Here is a 17,665-nt window from a genome sequence, read left to right on the forward strand (position 1 = left end):
ATGCTCGCATGTTGCACAGTCCACAATATGGCAATGTACAGTAAACATAAATGAGATTGCAGTGAGAGAGAGTTATTTTAACACTTAGTTTGCTGCAGTCACTATGTTGAACCTCTTTTTTTTTGTAACCCAGGTACACAGGACTGCACCGGTACACCATTACCAAGGAGATGCAGGAGGCTGACGAAAGAGTGCATAAGTTGGTTTTCCGAACATACCTTCGTCTTTCCACAAATAAAGAGTCCAAGGTGAGCACTTCCTAGCTGATGCAGAAGACTTAATGCTTCACACTTGCTTGCTTTAAGAGGAGACTAAACAGAAACAGTAAATTAGTTTAGAATGATAAGGTATTGCAGGAACGGCACACCAGGACAAGATGTCAAACTCATTTGTTCTCTGGAATGAATCTGCCAGCGATGTCATGCTCGTGCGCACACCACAGACTTGCATCATTATTTTCTTCGTCCCCTTATAGGTGGCTAACCTGGAGGCCTCCTCAACCGGCTGGAGGAGGGTGCTGCAGTACTTTTTCAATGCCCCATTTTCATTAATCCTTGTGGTAAGGGTTTGATTCCAGGAACAGAAACGGAAGGACAAATGTCCACTTTCTCAATTTCACGCTGAAATTCCAGCACCCCTACATCAGTGTGATGTTACAGATTTCAATGTATATTCACTTATTTGGGCTGTTTCAGTGCAGCGAAAACTCTTTTACTTGTGGTCAGGGTCAAGATTTGCTTAAAATCTAAGGAAGGCACATATCAACAATGTAATGAAAAAAGCACAGTGTTTGGAAAAACAAATGTAAATAGACAACGCAGTCTTCAAACATTTACCTTAGTTTTGCAGTTTTCACTCTAAACAAAAAATTTTTAAAATCAATAAATAAAGGAGTAAAAGCACTGATAAGAATGCAGTGAACTAATTTCCAAAAATTTGCTTTTAATAAAAAAATAGATTAGATTTTAAGGGTGTTATGACATGCGGAGAAAAAGCAGGCAGCCATTCATGCTCATGAATTATATAAATAATGTGGTTTCACTGTACGCGTTTGGTGTGTTGCGACACCACGGACCCGAGCACACGAGGGTTGGACCCTCCCACGTTTAAATGTGCGTGGCTTAGCCGTGTCCGGGGAAAAATGGATCCTGGGGGTTGAGCCGATGTTGAGTGCTTGGACCTCTATGGCCCCTTGGCAGAGGCAACACACCCCTTTGGCCTCGGCTTCACGTAGACGGCACTCCCGGACTGACCCATCCGGGAGAAATAGGTAGTTGCCTTTTCCTATCCTCCTCTCCAACCTTCGTCTTTCTCTCTTTTAATCTTTCCCGTCTTCTCCTCTCTTCTATATTACTTCCGATCTTCTTGGCAGTGAGGGTTAACCCTGTGTGAGTAGTCCAGCCTAGGTTATTTCGTATTCGGTTATAGTGGTGACCTACAGCTGGCGTCTGCAGGGCCTATGTTTACAGGCACTGCAGCGTCCCCTAGTAGGACTCCATGGTGGGTGGCTGTCGTTTCTGCCGAAACATGAATATTTGCATCGCTCGTTCTTTTCCCGCGCTTTCTGATCGCCCCCAAAAGAGGGGGCGCACCGAAGAAGTTTTTAAATTTTTTGGCCGACAAGTTGAGAACTTTCCACGCTACCACGTGGTACATAGTGAGAAAACTGAAAAGACCGTGAGAGTGATCTCACCCTTTATTGTTGCAAAGACTCTGACAGAGACTATAGGACCAGGTTACAAGGCGACGAGGATGGCCAGCGGTGACCTCCTTCTGGAACTCCGCGATAAGAAACAGCATGATAAACTACAGAATCTAGTGTCGTTTGGAGACTTTCCTGTGACAGTGCCCACACCGCACCGCACCATGACCCTCACCCCGCACCGCACCATGAACACCACCCGCGGTGTTATTTCTGATGACAACCTGTTGGAGCTCACCGAAGATGAACTTTTGGAAGGATTCAAAGAACAAAATGTTTTGACTGTAAAACGAATCAAGATGAGGCGCGATGGCAAGGAGCTAAAGACAAAACATAATTCTTAGTTTTGGTTCTAGTGTTCTACCCGAGACCATTGAAGCCAGATACATTAAATTACGTGTCAGGCCATACGTGCCAAACCCTCTTCGATGCTTCAAGTGCCAAAGATTCGGTCACAGTTCGCAGAACTGCCGAGGCCGTCAGACTTGTGCGAAATGCAGTGCAACTGAGCATCTCTCTGAATCATGCGAAAACTCTCTCCACTGTGTGAACTGTGATGGGGAGCACGCCGCATACGCCGCATACCGGCCCATCATGGAAAAGGGAAAAAGAAATTGTTACAATCAAGGTAAAAGAATATATCATTTAAGGAGGCACGTAGGCGGGTTTTATACCTGTCCAAGAACACCTTTGCCGAAGTGGCACGTCAGGGGGCAGCGACACAATGGTTTCCGGCGGCTGTCCGGCCCACACGCAGTGATCTGCCAGTGACGCCATCCGCCCCCTCGGCGGCTGCAGCTAGCGCTGCTCCGCCATCTCAGAACAAGGGGCCATCGATCTCCGGGCTGGTGGCCTCCAGGGCCTCGTCCCTCGACATGAGGCTTTCACATCAAACCAACCGTTCGCAAGAGCGCGTGTCCAGCGCCCCCCGCAAGAGGCAATGGACACAACCGGCCATACGGCTCCGCCAGCGCCTAAGGAGCGGCGAGAATCTCTCGACCGCTCCAGACAAAAAAAACACTGCATCACAGTGCCTGGAAAGGGCCCTGTGAAATAGCTCGTCTTTCTCAAACACACAGCACAAAAACCACATTCAGCATGGATACACAAATATTACAATGGAATATCAGAGGTCTCTTCCACAACCTCGATGACATTAAAGAACTCCTACATAAGTATAATCCAAAGGTGCTGTGTATTCAAGAAACACACCTGAAACACACGCAAACAAATTTCCTCCGAAAATATGCTATTTTTCGTAAAGACTGCGATGACACTGCCGCATCATCCGGTGGTGTGGCTATCGTAGTCGACAGAGTTGTTGCCTGCCGAGAACTAAAACTCCGTACGTCCCTAGAGGTAGTTGCTGTCCATGTGGTGTTGCTCAATACACTAGTTACAATTAGCTCTATATACATCCCTCCGAATTATCAACTCCAGAAAACCGAATTTCAAAACTACATTGATGAACTTCCGGAGCCATACATAGTTGTCGGTGACTTAAACGCGCATAACACTTTGTGGGGAGACAGCCGTTGTGACGGAAGAGGGCGCTTAATAGAAAATTGTCTTTTTTCCTCAGATGCATGTCTACTCAATAAGAAGGAGCCGACGTATTATAGCGTTACGCACAAAACCTACTCCTCAATAGACTTGAGCATAGTATCCAGTACACTAATGCCTTACCTTGATTGGAACGTCATTAAGAACCCCTACGGAAGTGACCACTTCCCAATAGTCATAAATGTAACAAAACAGGCTGAATGCTCTCCACATGTTCCCCGATGGAAGGTTGAATCAGCAAACTGGGTTCTCTTCAGACAAATAACATATTTAGCTCAGGATGACATTGCTGGTTTTAACGTAACGATGCTGTGGCTTACATGACAGGTTTCATAATAGAGGCTGCCACAAAATTCATCCAACAAACTAACGGGCTAGCCGAAAAGCGTCGCATCCCATGGTGGAACGACGATTGTAGAAAGGCACGGAAACAACAAAACAAGGCTTGAGGATTGCTTCGCAACTCTCCAACTGCGGAAAACCCCATCAACTTCAAACAGGCAAAATCCCAAGGCAGAAGAGCACGTCGAACATAGTATCTTTGCAGTATAAATTCCTATACGGACGAGAGAAAAGTATGGAACAGAGTAAACACATTAAAAGGACGTCACATAAAATCACTCCCCTTGGTAAACACAGAAGGTGATAGCCCGGAAGATAGGCTGACTTCCTGGGTGAACATTTTGAACACATCTCCAGTGCGTCACATTACACAGAGAACTTCTTGAAGTTCAAAGAATGCGCAGAGTGACAGCCCCTCAAACGCAAATGTGCGCCAAATGAGACATACAATTGGCCATTTTTTCTTGCTGAACTTAAGGCATCTCTAAACTGTTGCAACAACTCCGCACCAGGTGGCAATTGTATCATGTACGAAATGATTAAGCACCTGCACCGTGAAACCCTAAAAACACTATTAAGTCTTTTCAATGCCATGTGGGCTACTGGTTACATACCATCTTCATGGAAGGAAAGTGTGATCCTTCCTGTACTTAAACAAGGCAAGGACCCATCTTTAGCGAGTAGTTATAGGCCAATAGCATTAACAAGCTGTATTTGTAAATTATGCGAAAAAATGATAAACCGGCACTTGAATGTGTGAAATGTGAGCTTGAAAATGGCAATATCCTAGACCCCTTCCAGTCTGGTTTCAGGGAAGGTATGTCCACAACAGACCACCTTGTTCGCATTGAATCTTATATTAGAGATGCTTTTATACATAAACAGTTCTGTCTCTCAGTATTTCTGGACCTAGAAAAGGCTTACGATACCACATGGCGCTACGGAATTCTCCGAGATCTTTCAGCTATGGATGTCCATGGCAACATGCTAAACACAATCGAAAGTTAATCTAACCGCACATTCCGCGTAAGAGTGGGTAACGCTCTGTCTAGGCCCTTCACTCAAGAGACCGGTGTACCTGCAAGGGGGCGTGCTTAGTTGCACGTTATTTATTGTAAAAATGAACTGCCTTTATACAGTCATTCCTCGCGCAATGTTTTATTCTGTTTATGTCGACGATGTGCAAATAGCCTTCAAGTCATGCAATATTGCCATCTGCGAATGACAAGTGCAGCTTGTATTAAACAAATTGTCCAAATGGGCAGATGATTATGGTTTTAAAGTAAATGCCCAGAAGAGCACTTGCGTACTCTTTACTAACAAGAGAGGCGTAATGCCAGTCCCGTGTATTGGAATCAAAGGAGATGCGCTCTCTGTGAGCAGCGAGCACAAGTTTTTAGGAATCGTTTTAGATGCTAAGCTCACATTTATACCTCATCTTAAGCATCTGAGGGCAAAATGCCTGAAGACAATGAACCTTTTAAAGCTTCTGTCGCGTACGACTTGGGGTAGTGATCGAAAGTGTTTGCTTAACTTGTATGAAAGTCTTGTCCTCTCACGCCTTGATTATGAGTCTATAATTTATAATTCTGCAACGCCAAGTGCATTAAAAATACTAGACCTCGTTCACCACTTAGGTATCCGTCTCGCGACTGGTGCTTTCAGGACAAGTCCAATCCAGAGCCTCTACGTAGAGTCGAATCAGTGGTCACTTCATCTGCAGTGGTCATACAGCAGTTTTAAATATTTTCTGAAAGTACAAGCAAATATTGAACATCCTTCTTATTCAACAATAAACGATGTGACCGCTGCCACACTCTTCTATAACCGACCTGCAGCAAGAAAGCCATTCTCATTGCGTGTAAGAAACCTTAGTGATGAAATGGGCGTTCCAATTCTTGAACAGTCCCCTATGGCTCCAGCAGAACTGTTACCTCCATGGCAGTGGCAGCTCATAGATTGTGACACATCATTTATAGAAGTCATGAAACACGCGCCAGAGGCACACATCAAAATGCATTTCCTCGAACTCCAGTCTAAATACTCTTGTACAAAGTTTTACACAGACGCTTCCAAGTCGCATGCCGGGGTATCTTATGCAGCCATCGGCCCATTATTTTCAGAACCCGGTGTACTGCACACGGAGACAAGTATCTTTACTGCTGAGGCCTATGCACTATTATCGGCAGTGAAGTATATAATGAAATCAAAACTTCAAAAGACTATCATATTTACAGACTCCCAAAGTGTTGTGAAAGCATTGCAGTCACTGTGTAAACACAGAAACCCTGTACTTACTGAGCTCTATTCCATTTTATGCAGAGCATATATATCTAACCAGCATGTGATTTATGCTGGGTCCCTGGCCATAGAGGCATTGAGGGTAATGAGTTTGTAGACCAGTTAGCCACATCAACTACATCGCAAACTATTAATCCTGCCACTGCTATTCCTCCCACAGATCTGAACCCTTTTTTGCGAAGGAAACTGCGAGCCCACTGGCAGCACTTGTGGGACGCTGAAAAAAAAATAATAAGCTTCATTTTGGGGGGGGGGATTAAACCACAGTTAGGTTTCTGGCCCCCCGTAACGAAAACATGACGAACTGATGTCCTGTTCTGTCGTCTAAGAATAGGGCATACATATGGCACCCACAGTTTTTTGCTGACTGGCGATGAACCACCAACTTGTGGGAGATGTGGTGAGAGGCTGACCGTCCTCCATGTCCTCCTTGAGTGTCGGGAAGCCGAAACAGAGAGAAAGAAATATTTTCCACAATCGTACTGATATCATGTCCCTCTTCATCCCATTATGTTACTTGGTGAAGAACCGCTTTTTAATGCCAAAGCAGTTGTCGATTTCTTGAACAAGGTGGTCCTGCATGTTATTAGCCCAATAAGTTTGTAGCGCATCCTCTCTCCAGAGGATGCCGCTGTGATAGTAGTTTCTTATAGCACATGCCTCCAGGCCCTTGTGGTTCAAGGGCTTTGTTTAGGCAGTAGTGCTTCTTGCCAATTACTGCATCCTAAATATTTTAAATATTGTGTCATTCTTAATGCATTCTTCATTTCGTAGTACACCTCATTAGTCATTGCCATGATCTTAGTACATGTATATTTTATGCACTTTATAGCGATTATTTTTAGGCCCCTTTACAGCCATGCTCATCTACTTTTCAGAATTCATCGCTCCACTGCAAACTCGCAAACACTGGCATGGTGCTCTTTAGCCATAACTGGCCCTTGTGCCATAAAACACCACACATTATCATCATGGTTTCACTGTACAAGGGTACTGTAAATTTGCCATTATGTTGGCAGTTATTAAGGATGAACCATATACATGCATGCTTGTTAAAATGTAGGTAAAAGTGATTGTGATAAACATTCATTTTATGAAAAATTAGTGCAGTTGGAAAGTTAATGAAACTGAGGCACACGGCGCATGGCCCATGGACAAGTTGTTGAACACAGTAATGAGAACTGTACCTCTAAGAAAGAAATCTTGCAGGGAACGGGCTAAAATTCCAGATAGCTGGCATGTGAAACTTCAAAACTACCAAGACTCCTTGTCCCAGTATGTAGACAATTTTTTGCACTTGCAGGTCAACTTCATGGACAAGGATAAGTTTGCTGACCTAATCTACGAAAACTTCGTCTTTGACATTGCCAAGCTCATCGACATCTGTGTTTTGTTCGAGCGAGGAAACCATGACTTGGTTTGCCGCATGGTGGAGCACATCATGAAATGCCAGCCAAAGTACAACTCAGACCTGAAGGAAATCGAGAACACCATATTCTTGGTGAGTGCCGCAGCAGAATGAACAAGCGAAAGGACGATACAGGGTGGTGGCAAAGCTAGGCACGTTAGTCAAGGGTAAGGTTGTTGTACTTCGTGGTTGCCGGTTGAGGAGAGAAAGCTAATTAATTGACTGCACATTAATTACGAAGTCTCACCTATGGATACTCTGACGTCCATCAACACTTACTCCACGACTCTGAAGAAATCATACTTCCATCTCGAAAAACCTATGCCCAAACATTACCTAGAGTCTTCACTGAAACACTTGGTAGCATAGTAAAACCTCGTTAATTTGACCCTTGTTATAATTCTGAAAATCGGATAATTTAGGCTCGTCCTTTGGTCCTGGAAGGTGTAAGCATTATGCAATGCGATCAAATTTCAGACATATTTGGCCACGGATTGGTTAATTCAGACAAATCTCGGAGCTTGGTGAGTGTGGAGTGCCACACAGTACTAGCGTTAAACTGAAATGCAAAAGCGGAGTCTGCATCGCCACAATCATCATCAAAAATCATACATCAACAATAGGAATGCCAGAACACTTTGTGCCTATTTGTGCCTTTATTCTTTTGTTTACCACCATGCCTTCATAACTCCATAATTGCCATCCATAATTGCGTCACTAGTGACCACAGTTTCGTCTGCAGCGGTTGCAGCAAACAGTAGTTTCATAATGACTCAGTGCGCGCATCAGCCACATGCCTTGTGAAATGCATGGTCATTAAATGCTCACCACCTAGTGACCGTGCCGAGAAACAGCCACTCCAGGTTCAGACTTAAAGCGAAAGAGGGTCTCCTATCATGGCATGCAGTGAATGCCTTGTAGTTCTGAAATCGTGATGCCGTCGTGCACAAGACCAAAAATTAAAAAAAAAGATGGATGTCAAAATACTTTCGTTATGTACTGTTATGTGTGTCATTGCGGTGCAAAGACAGCAATGTTTGATTTCATTGTTTCCACAAAAAGGCAGACAAACATCGGAGAGTGACTTGGTTTAGGAACTTTTACATTGGGAAAAGGTGACTGATATTATACCAGTTCGAAACACCTCAATCGGGACGACTTCTTTCTTCCTGGCGAGTAGAACCTTGCTTTCGTTTTATTTCAAATATCTTGCTGTCGTTTCAAATCGTAGAGTGCACTTTGTTTAGGTAGGTGCTTTAATAAATTATAATCATAACGCTTAAGCTTCATTTGGTTTTGTTCGTTTATAGTTTTCTACCCCAGCATTAGTGTTACGAATGCTTTAAGCAGCAGGAATATTATCGCTAATGTACTTTTGTCTGCAGGCACGGTAGCAGAAATGATAATTACCTTGGAATGTCTGAAGTTGATCATAACACATGTTATGGCGCGAGACAACATATCGTTTTCATAGCATGCTTTAGTTTAGCTGCGCAAGCAGATGTTTTCTCATTCAACGTGGTGAGTTGTCAGTTTATTTGCTTGCCAGAATTTAGAAGCAACTGCAAGCAGCACTCACTGCAGCTTTGGAGCGTTCAACCTGCTCATAGCGCCACTATTTTGCTTTCCGACACTGTGCACACAGCTAAATTTCATTGCAACTGGTTAGTTTCCAAGTCATGCATTTAGACTAATCCAACTGACTTTGCCAAAAGAAAACCCTCGCTGAATTTAGAAAAGCCAACTTGGTCCGATTGGTTGGTATTCACTTAGGTTTCACCGGGTTTGAGAATTTCTAGGGCGGCAGGTGTCTGCTGTATTCCCAAGCCAAGGCCTTACCTGGAATACTGAGTATTGAGAGCACAAACAAGTGTCAGTCATCGGATGCAGATTACCTTATCGCACGGTATCAGCTTACTATAAAAAGAAGAGACATCCCAACTCACAAACGGAACCCTCAATTGTTTATATCCAAAGACACACTGACCGGACAACTTTACAGTATTTAGCCTTCTTCTGTCAGGGCAGAATATCTGTATTTAGCTTCTGAAAGCACAACAGACGTTACTGCCTTTATATTACAGTGGAATCTCGATGATACGAAACTCACAGGGTCACGAAAAAAATTCGTATTAGCCGAAATTCGTATCATCGCAACACAATAAAACTAGCTAAATTAAAGAGTCGAGAGGTGAACTCACTCAGGCACATGTACGTAATAAGCATTTACAGTATAGACCACTTATAACATAACCGTTTATAGTGCAGAACTGGCTACAACACGGCCTTTTCCGACTCCCGTTTACCCTCCCATAGAACTTCATGTATATGCATACCGCTTACAGTGCAGCCGCGTGAGATGAAATTGCGGCTTCTGCGGAAAATCTCGCTGACAAGGGCAGTAGCGAGCACGAGGTGCGCCCACCGATGGGAGAGGAGATCAACGAGGGCGATGCGGAGGAGGAGCATGAGAAGTGGAGCACGAGTCCAAGGGCGATCCGCGCGCCGTATGTGCGAGTGAAAGCGTGCGGGGGGCGCGCGCCTTCACGAACAGCGAACGCACAGTGGAGAGTAAACGCGACTTCCGTTGCGCGAAAGGCCGTAGGGGTATGGGAGGGCGGGGGCGACGCTGTGCCTGCGGCGCCAAATGCCTATCTTGCAACCGAGCGCAAGGGTAACTGGCGACGCAAACTCCCCACGCGAAAGGAGCAAAGCGGGAAGGTAGCGCGGGAGGGGGGGGGGGGGGCGGCTCCTGCTCTGCCAACAAATACGTTCTTGTACTTTGTCGGTGTTCTTGCCGGCAAGAACTTGCAAATATGTTCTTGCCGGCTGTCGGTGTTGTCGCGCACATCGTATCTTGAAAGCGATCTCCACACGGCTCTGACCTTTGTATGCGCTGTGCTTACACCGCTCAGTTTCTGTTGAAGCGATAGACCGCACGAACCTTCGCTCGCTGCGGTGGCTGCGCGTGGGGAAGCGCGGCCGCCACAGCGAGCGAAGAGACAAAAATAAAAGCACAAAAGCAACAAAAGCGCCTCCGCTTCAAAATCTTTGCGCCCAGTCGCAGCTTCTGCGCTGTCCGGCGCCGTGTCCGCATCTCCGCACCAAAAGAGAAAGGGAAAATGCACGTGACTGCGCGCTGTTCTCTTTCACGGCCGTCGGTGGGGCGGCGTTTATTCGTATCAACCAATGCGGGTCGAAAATCGATTCGTAACAACCGTTCTCTAGCACGTTGCAAAGTAATGGGGCTCGACCGGGACCTCAGAAAAATTCGTATCATCCGAAAATTCGTATTAACCGTGATCGTATCATCGAGATTCCACTGTATCAGGTGCTATATGTGATATACTGCAACACGAGTCGCAGTGCGGAGTTACCTATGAAGGTCGAAAACAGTCATATATCGTACCTGTAGCAGTGGAGCCACGTTGTTAAGAAGGGCTTGCACCTTTTGGAAAGGCTCGCTACGCACAAACACTTCCGTTTTTTTAACCTCTGGTTCGCTTGAAAGGCTCTTTGTCACGAAAAATATCTGATGCTGCTCGCTGGGCAGGCCGGACGTTTGTGCATACAGCACAACTACTTCTATGATTTCATCGCTGAAATAATTGAGACTTATCTAAATGAGGTGATTAGCAGCAAGGACCCCTTCAGCTTTGTAATGCAGGTTCTTTTCTTTCTTTAATGTTTCAGACAGTTCCCTGAGGCAGAGCCTCTGAGAAACCAATTAAGGACAAAGCTGTTCGTTGCAAAATGCACACAGAGCTTTTAATATAACTAGTGTGAAAAGAAACTTATTCAAACAAAAATTCACAGCAAAAAACAAGTACACTCAGAGCTAGAACAGTATCTACACCACGCGAGTTAGGGAAGACCACGAGTGTAAGCATGCGCAGCAGTTCGACGTGGATGGGCGGAGGTGACAAAAGATGCGGCGTTGGTCTCGCCAAAATATAGATGGGGTTGACTGACGAATGGGCGACCAGAGCATAGCAGCTCCAGCTCGGAGAGGGCACGTAGGCGGCTTGGCAGCATGTGCAAATGGAGGTGGAATTCTGGCCAGATATCTGGGTGCAAACTTGGGCCCGTAGCCCAACTGCTCATGCTCTGCTTACGGGCGTAGGAGTTCGCAGGTCTCGGGCAGCAGTCCATCATCAGGTGGAGTTGCAACGCCTGGAAACAGGCTGGCAGGAGGCCCCGGTCAGTTTGAAGTCTTGGTAGCTCTGATCCGGAACCCAACGGCCCGTCTTCAACTCCCTTTTCGGTGGCCAACCTTCGCCCTGCTTTGCTTCCTGGAACTCCCCCCCTTCCTGCTTGTGCGCCTCCCTTTATCTGCCGCTCTGACCCATTTGTCTCTTTCGGATTGGTGACCCTCGAAACCCCGTGTTCACCGGTGATTGGCCCCTGGCAGCTGAATGGGTGCGTCTGATTGGATCACTTTCTTTTTATTTTATCTTCTTGCGCCACACATTTTTATGTGTTATGCTCTTCGACGTCGTTATCTTTCACCTAGTACAGGATTCACCTCCGTGCATGCACTCTTTGTCGTCCTCTTCTTTTCATCTCCCAACCACAGCACTGGCTCGCGCACTACACATGTCACAGGCTTTTACGAAACACCTCGATTCGATGCCACAATAGAGAAACCTGAGCACAGCACCAAGTGAAAGAGCTGCCATGAACCTGAATGTCATAGCCATCTTTGTTTATTTGGACAGTGTTGCCAGCACAAGTAACGGATTCTGGAGTTGCCAGTAAAAATATTCTCATCGGAAGCAACCTGGTGATACTACTAATGTACTGTCACTCACAGTGGCCTAGCTTGCTTAATTGAACTCATTAACTGTTTTATTTCCCAGCATAAAAAAAAACAACTTATGTATGCATACAATTGGTTATGTAGGGCGCAGTAATTTTCTAATTTATTTACTGGAATGCAGAAATTTTATACCAGTGAAAGCTTCACACAGAATGCGGTAATTATTAAGTTCTGCAAAAATATTAACTGAGCAGGCAGAATGCAAGCAAAACATACATAAAGCCCCAAGAAAGTGCCGAAACAGAGGCGGTGTGGCAGAGTCCCAGCCCCCATTGAATGGCAGTTACCGTGTCTTTCAAGTAAAGAGAAATGTTCTGTGCATTTCGTGCAAAAATGTGGCATTGGAGAGCAATATAAGATCAGTTCAGTGTAGTAAGTGCATTTCATTACTATGAAATTAAGCCAAATAGTTCACAGCGAAACGCCGCCGTGTACATTTCTATGTGCGATGGTGCTGTCACCTGTAGCCAAATCTCACAGTGAATAGCGAACACAGCTTCTTCCGCAGCGGCTGCGGTAAGCAGTAGTTTCGTTCTAACTCAGTGCATGCGTTGGCCACGTGCCTTCCGAAATGCGTGGTTGCTGTTCATGATCATGTCGATTGCGGTTTTGGTCGCAGCGGTTGGGGCAAACAGTAGTTTCGTTTGGACTTGGTGCATGTGTCAGCCACATCTCTTCAGAACTGCTTGGTCGCCGTCCATGATTACATGATTACATCAATAGCGACCGCGGTTTCGTTGGTAGTGGTTGCAGCAAACAGTAGTTTCATTTTGACTCAGTGCAACGGCTGTGCACACACTGTCACAAACACGGCAGAAGCTGTCAAGGATTAAGAGCGTCGGCTACATTGCGATAAAGCCCCTCCACCCATGTGCCACCGTCGCTTTTGCCAAGTAGCGCCAACCTTATATGTGCGCCGCTAATTCCTGATTCATCACTGGTTATTCCACTAGAGGGATTTCTGGTTCCGGGATTCATGCTTGTTGCATGCTCGCACCTCTATTCAGCATTGAAGTTGCTGCTGCTTAAAACCAGAAGCTGGGACTACTTCCGCTTTATGCCGGAAGCTGAAGGGGGTGAGCGAGTGAGGAGCTTGGAGGAGGACGGTACGTTGTTGGTTAAAACGTGTGTGGAGGGGCTTTACATTGCGATAGATGGATGATCTGTTGGTGACCAGCTCCCTGGCGATAAATAATCGGGATGCGTGCATGATTGGAAAGTATCTCGGATGAAAACGCATGCTGCAAAGCAAGTTGCAAGGCCTTCGTCGCTGCGAGCACTAATCAGTCACAAGATAAGAATTGCAGCTTTTGCACTGCTTTTGTGCAAAATATAAATGGGGTTTACTAATTAATTCAGTAAATAAAAGCGTGTTGACGTAGTAAGCATTTGTTTATTGTATTCTTGATACCCTCGATAATTCTACATTTGGAAATCTTTTTCGGTCCTGAAATCCAAATTAACTAGGTTTTACTGTACCCAATTATAAGAAATCTAGCTAAAGTGAAATTTCGTTACAGTAGATATTCAAAATCTGAATGATTCAGCTGAACCACTTAAAACCAACCCTGCCGAATCAAAACTCTCTGGCTAGTTCAGTGATTCGGAGACCTTTGTGCGGTATTTCATCACAAATGCAATGTACTTGTGGTAATGTACACATCGGGAGCTGCATTCTTGATTGACCACATTCGGGGTCAGTTTCAATTTATGTACACATACTGAAGGCAATATTCCCAAAGCACTGGTAGATCCATCGAGGAAAATCTGCCCCCTTTCCCCCCCCCTCTCTGTTCTCTCTTTTTATTCCCTCAATCTGGCCCCTGCCTCAAAAGTAATCTGCTAGAAATACAACCCCTTATTAGACAAATGGTTTTCCGTGGTTGGTTCTTTCACATTCATCGTGGATTCAGTCTATTGTATCTATCTATTTAAACAAGCATGCATTATTACAGTGTCATTATCAGTTTGGAAAATAACAGGCATCTGCTACTGATTTTCATATGCTCATCATGCAAACATTGCAGGCATTTGATATGGCAGCACAGTCCATTCAGTCCCAGGATGACAAGGACTCTGAGGCCAAGCCACGGCGCCTGGACGAGGGCAAGGCAGAGTCTTCAGAGCTGTGCCTTATGCCTTTCCAGAAGTTCCTTGATTGTATCACGTACACAGTAGATATTTCTGCCTCCTTGGCAACATTTTTCAACGTCTACCCGACAGCTGCCAAGATCTTCACCCTCGAGAAAGTGGGGCCAAGGTGAGGAGCAGTTGTACTCTCACCATAAAATTTTAATGCAGTCAAGCCAAAATTTGGCCATTTTGCCAAAAGATTAAGCAGAGATATTTTGTCCTAGTATTCCCATGCAGCATGTCCAAAACTCTTAGGCCTGCAAATGCTTGCATGGGCAATATAGTCATGGGCATGGACACTGACAGCACAGGATGCCAACAGCACGGGGACGACATAGTGCTGACAGATACCTCTAACTTTCAGCGGTGATGTGTCGGGCCTTACCTGACATGCGAAAATATATTCATTCTGGCCAGATGTAGGGTAGCACCCAACTCGTGTGCGTCCTTGTGTTTGCCAGTGATTTAAGCTGGTAGCGCGAGTTTTAAAGAACTTTTTCAAGTAATAAGTGCACTTTGTAGTGTCTCCAAAGGAGGGTAGCACTTTATTCCTCCCTTCTTTATTCATGAAAGGATTTCTGCGTGATTTGTGTCGTGAAGCGCCGACAGGATAGTGTCATTTACTGTGCATGTGTTTATGGATTAAATTAACATGCGTTCAGGTATTTAGAAGACGATTTAGATTATACTTTAGATGGTCAGCAAACATCCTGTGATTAGAGCCCTTTAGGAGACAGCAACTATAAGGGCCCTACAGACTTGCATTGCAAATCCTGGCCTTTCACCTGGGAGAGTGCTTTGAGCGCTACCACACAGTCCTCCAGTACTGCATAGAGTCTCAGGAATAAGTACATTTTCTGAAATAAATTACTTAACATGTATTCGTGTACCAGAGCGCTTTTTCTGTTTGGCTTCTAAATGCACAAAATGGCTCCTGACTGGAACAGCCACTAATTGGGACTCCAAAGGGTTAAATGTGTTGAGGCACTCATAGCTCCCACACTACTGAGAGAGTACATTTACATGACGGACAGCAAACGGTTGCCATTGTTGCTTCTCTCTCTTTTTTTTTTATGTTACTGGTTTGTGACTGCCTTGTGCACTGAAGTGCAGCACATCAAAGGGCAGGAGCTGCACTGGAACCTCTCTACTTTCAGCAAAGAAAGCAAGATGTGAGGGTCGTTGAGGTGCAGACAGAAACTGGACAAATACGACACTTGCAACAAGTTCACTGTAAGATTATGTATAGCATTTAGGTTGTTTGTGCACCCTACAGTATGTAGCCTAATGGCCTGTTCTTATGCTTGGGCATAATTGTTTAATCCAACACACTGGTTACATCATGTCACCAGTTTGTGCAGTATAACCTCGTTGATACGATCCCATTACGTACGATTTCCCAGTGACAACGCTCGCGCTTGAGAACAAAAAAAAATGACTCGATAGGGTTACAATTATTTTTTGGCTGTTCATACATGCTGGAAAACACGATTTGGCACCAACATTGAGTACATCGCCAAACTGCGGTAGTACGATATGTTAGAAGAAAATGTACAAGGTGCGTGCGATTGAGACAGTATACCAAGTGTCTTTTTTTTCAGGTCCACAACTTCAAAAAAGTCGCCTGTGTCAGATTGCTCAGTTATAATCTATGATCTAAATTATGCGGTGAGGCGGCCATTACTTCTGGTAAAAATCAAAATGCCTAAATAAATAAGTGACATAATTATTTTGACTAACTTTTTATTCAGTTATATTACGGTGCATATTTCATTCTACGAATTATAGCCAGTGAGTTCGCAAGGTGTATCCATTTGGAACGAATTCTCTTGACTGCACCAGTTTCGAGATATTCATGTTCAAAGTGCCTGATGAAATGCATTGGTGTTCCAGTCAATTTGGTGCTTCAGTGAATAAAACCGCCTTTCCTAAAAAAGAGTACAGTAATACCCCATTAACTCAAAGTATTAAAAACTGGAAAAAATTTCGAGATAAATGAAGTTTTGAGATAGCCGAATACACAAAAATATAAGCATAATCACCACGTAAAGCCAACGTGATGCCTTTTCAATATGGCGCCAGTAACCGCCGACTTCCTCACAAAAGCACAATGTACCAGGAGCGGTACTTTTAGTAGATAATTTTTACGATATTATGTGCAACCCAGCAACTGACACGTCGGTCGTACATAGGCAACGGTGTACCTCGCCCATATAAGCGCTAATGCAGATGCATGTTGACACCATGTTTGAAACTGACTCAAGCAAAAATTCTCGTGAACGTGCTCGGTTTCCCGGAGTTTTCAACTGAGGATAACCTCCATAGAGCGTCGTTCTTGCCACTGACAAAGCGCGAAAATAAACTCTACCGGATAAGCTATTGGTACAAAATCACGGCCCTTAAACAAAGGGTAGGGGGTGGGTGCACACCGGACGTTACAAAACGCCAAAGCCACGCCTTAGCGACTGTGCCCTCTAGATAAAGACACAGATCTTGAGGCCATTGTTCACCTTTGGACACTAGGTGGTGTCCAATGTTTGACGTCTACAACGTATTTCCGGCTTCCAAAATCGTTTTCGTCATTTGCAGTCAGCTGAACAATGGCCTCAAGATCTGCATATCTTGAAAGCGCTATGCCGCGCGTTGCGAGCAAACGCGGCGGGAAAGCGCTCGCCTCCGCCCTGCTTAGTAACGTGACCACTGCCAGCACAGCCACGCACAACAGCTGCCTCTGAGCACTGGTCATCGAGGCACTGCCGTGCGTGGCTGGCGTGTTTACAAGTGGCGGCGTGCTTGCCTCCGGCCGACGCTACTCTTTCTGCACTCTTTGCGCGCATCAGCGTTAGTAGCAACGCTCCATCCACGTAACCAGTGGGATCAGCCAACTGAGTACTTTTCGCAATACCACAGCTGCACAAAAAAGTAAAAAAAAGCATTATGTATCAACGAGATTCCTCTCTAATTAAAAAGTTTCTTAGCGTAGTTATGTTAATTATTTAATGCAGCATTTTAATTTCTCATAAAACTAATGGCCGCCTTATCGAGTAAACTTCAAGGGTTAGAATTGTGCTATTTGCCACAACTATCGCCGCCAATTGGGATAAGCACCTTTGCCTATGTTTCACAGCGCGTGGTGCCATAGGTGCCTGCCGTGGCAGCTATATCTCTATACACGCCCACCCATCTCAAGTGGAAACGCCGGCACACACTCAGCTTCTTCTAGTACCAGCAAATCACCTCCGGGGTCTTCACACGCCGCATTCACAGCTATCACCACCAACCCTATTGCGATAAGCATCTTCGCCTATCTGTTTCACAGCGCGTGGGGCCATTGGAAGCATCCTGCATGCGTTTAATAGGCAATAAATTGCGGGGAAGCTGATGCGGTGATAACCCA

The 17,665-nt window shown here is 45.1% G+C and overlaps 1 protein-coding gene across 1 annotated transcript in view; it reads left to right on the forward strand.

Annotated features, from left to right (window-relative positions):
- LOC125943151 (activating signal cointegrator 1 complex subunit 2-like) overlaps positions 1-17,665 on the forward strand; it is a 112,318-nt gene that overhangs the window by 20,381 nt on the left and 74,272 nt on the right. The window contains 3 exon segments of the mRNA XM_049661592.1: positions 134-248; positions 7,212-7,409; positions 14,163-14,395. Coding sequence (XP_049517549.1) covers positions 134-248; positions 7,212-7,409; positions 14,163-14,395 — 546 coding nt within the window.

This window comes from Dermacentor silvarum, chromosome 1 (genome assembly GCF_013339745.2).
Source record: "Dermacentor silvarum isolate Dsil-2018 chromosome 1, BIME_Dsil_1.4, whole genome shotgun sequence".
Lineage (NCBI taxonomy): Eukaryota > Metazoa > Arthropoda > Arachnida > Ixodida > Ixodidae > Dermacentor > Dermacentor silvarum.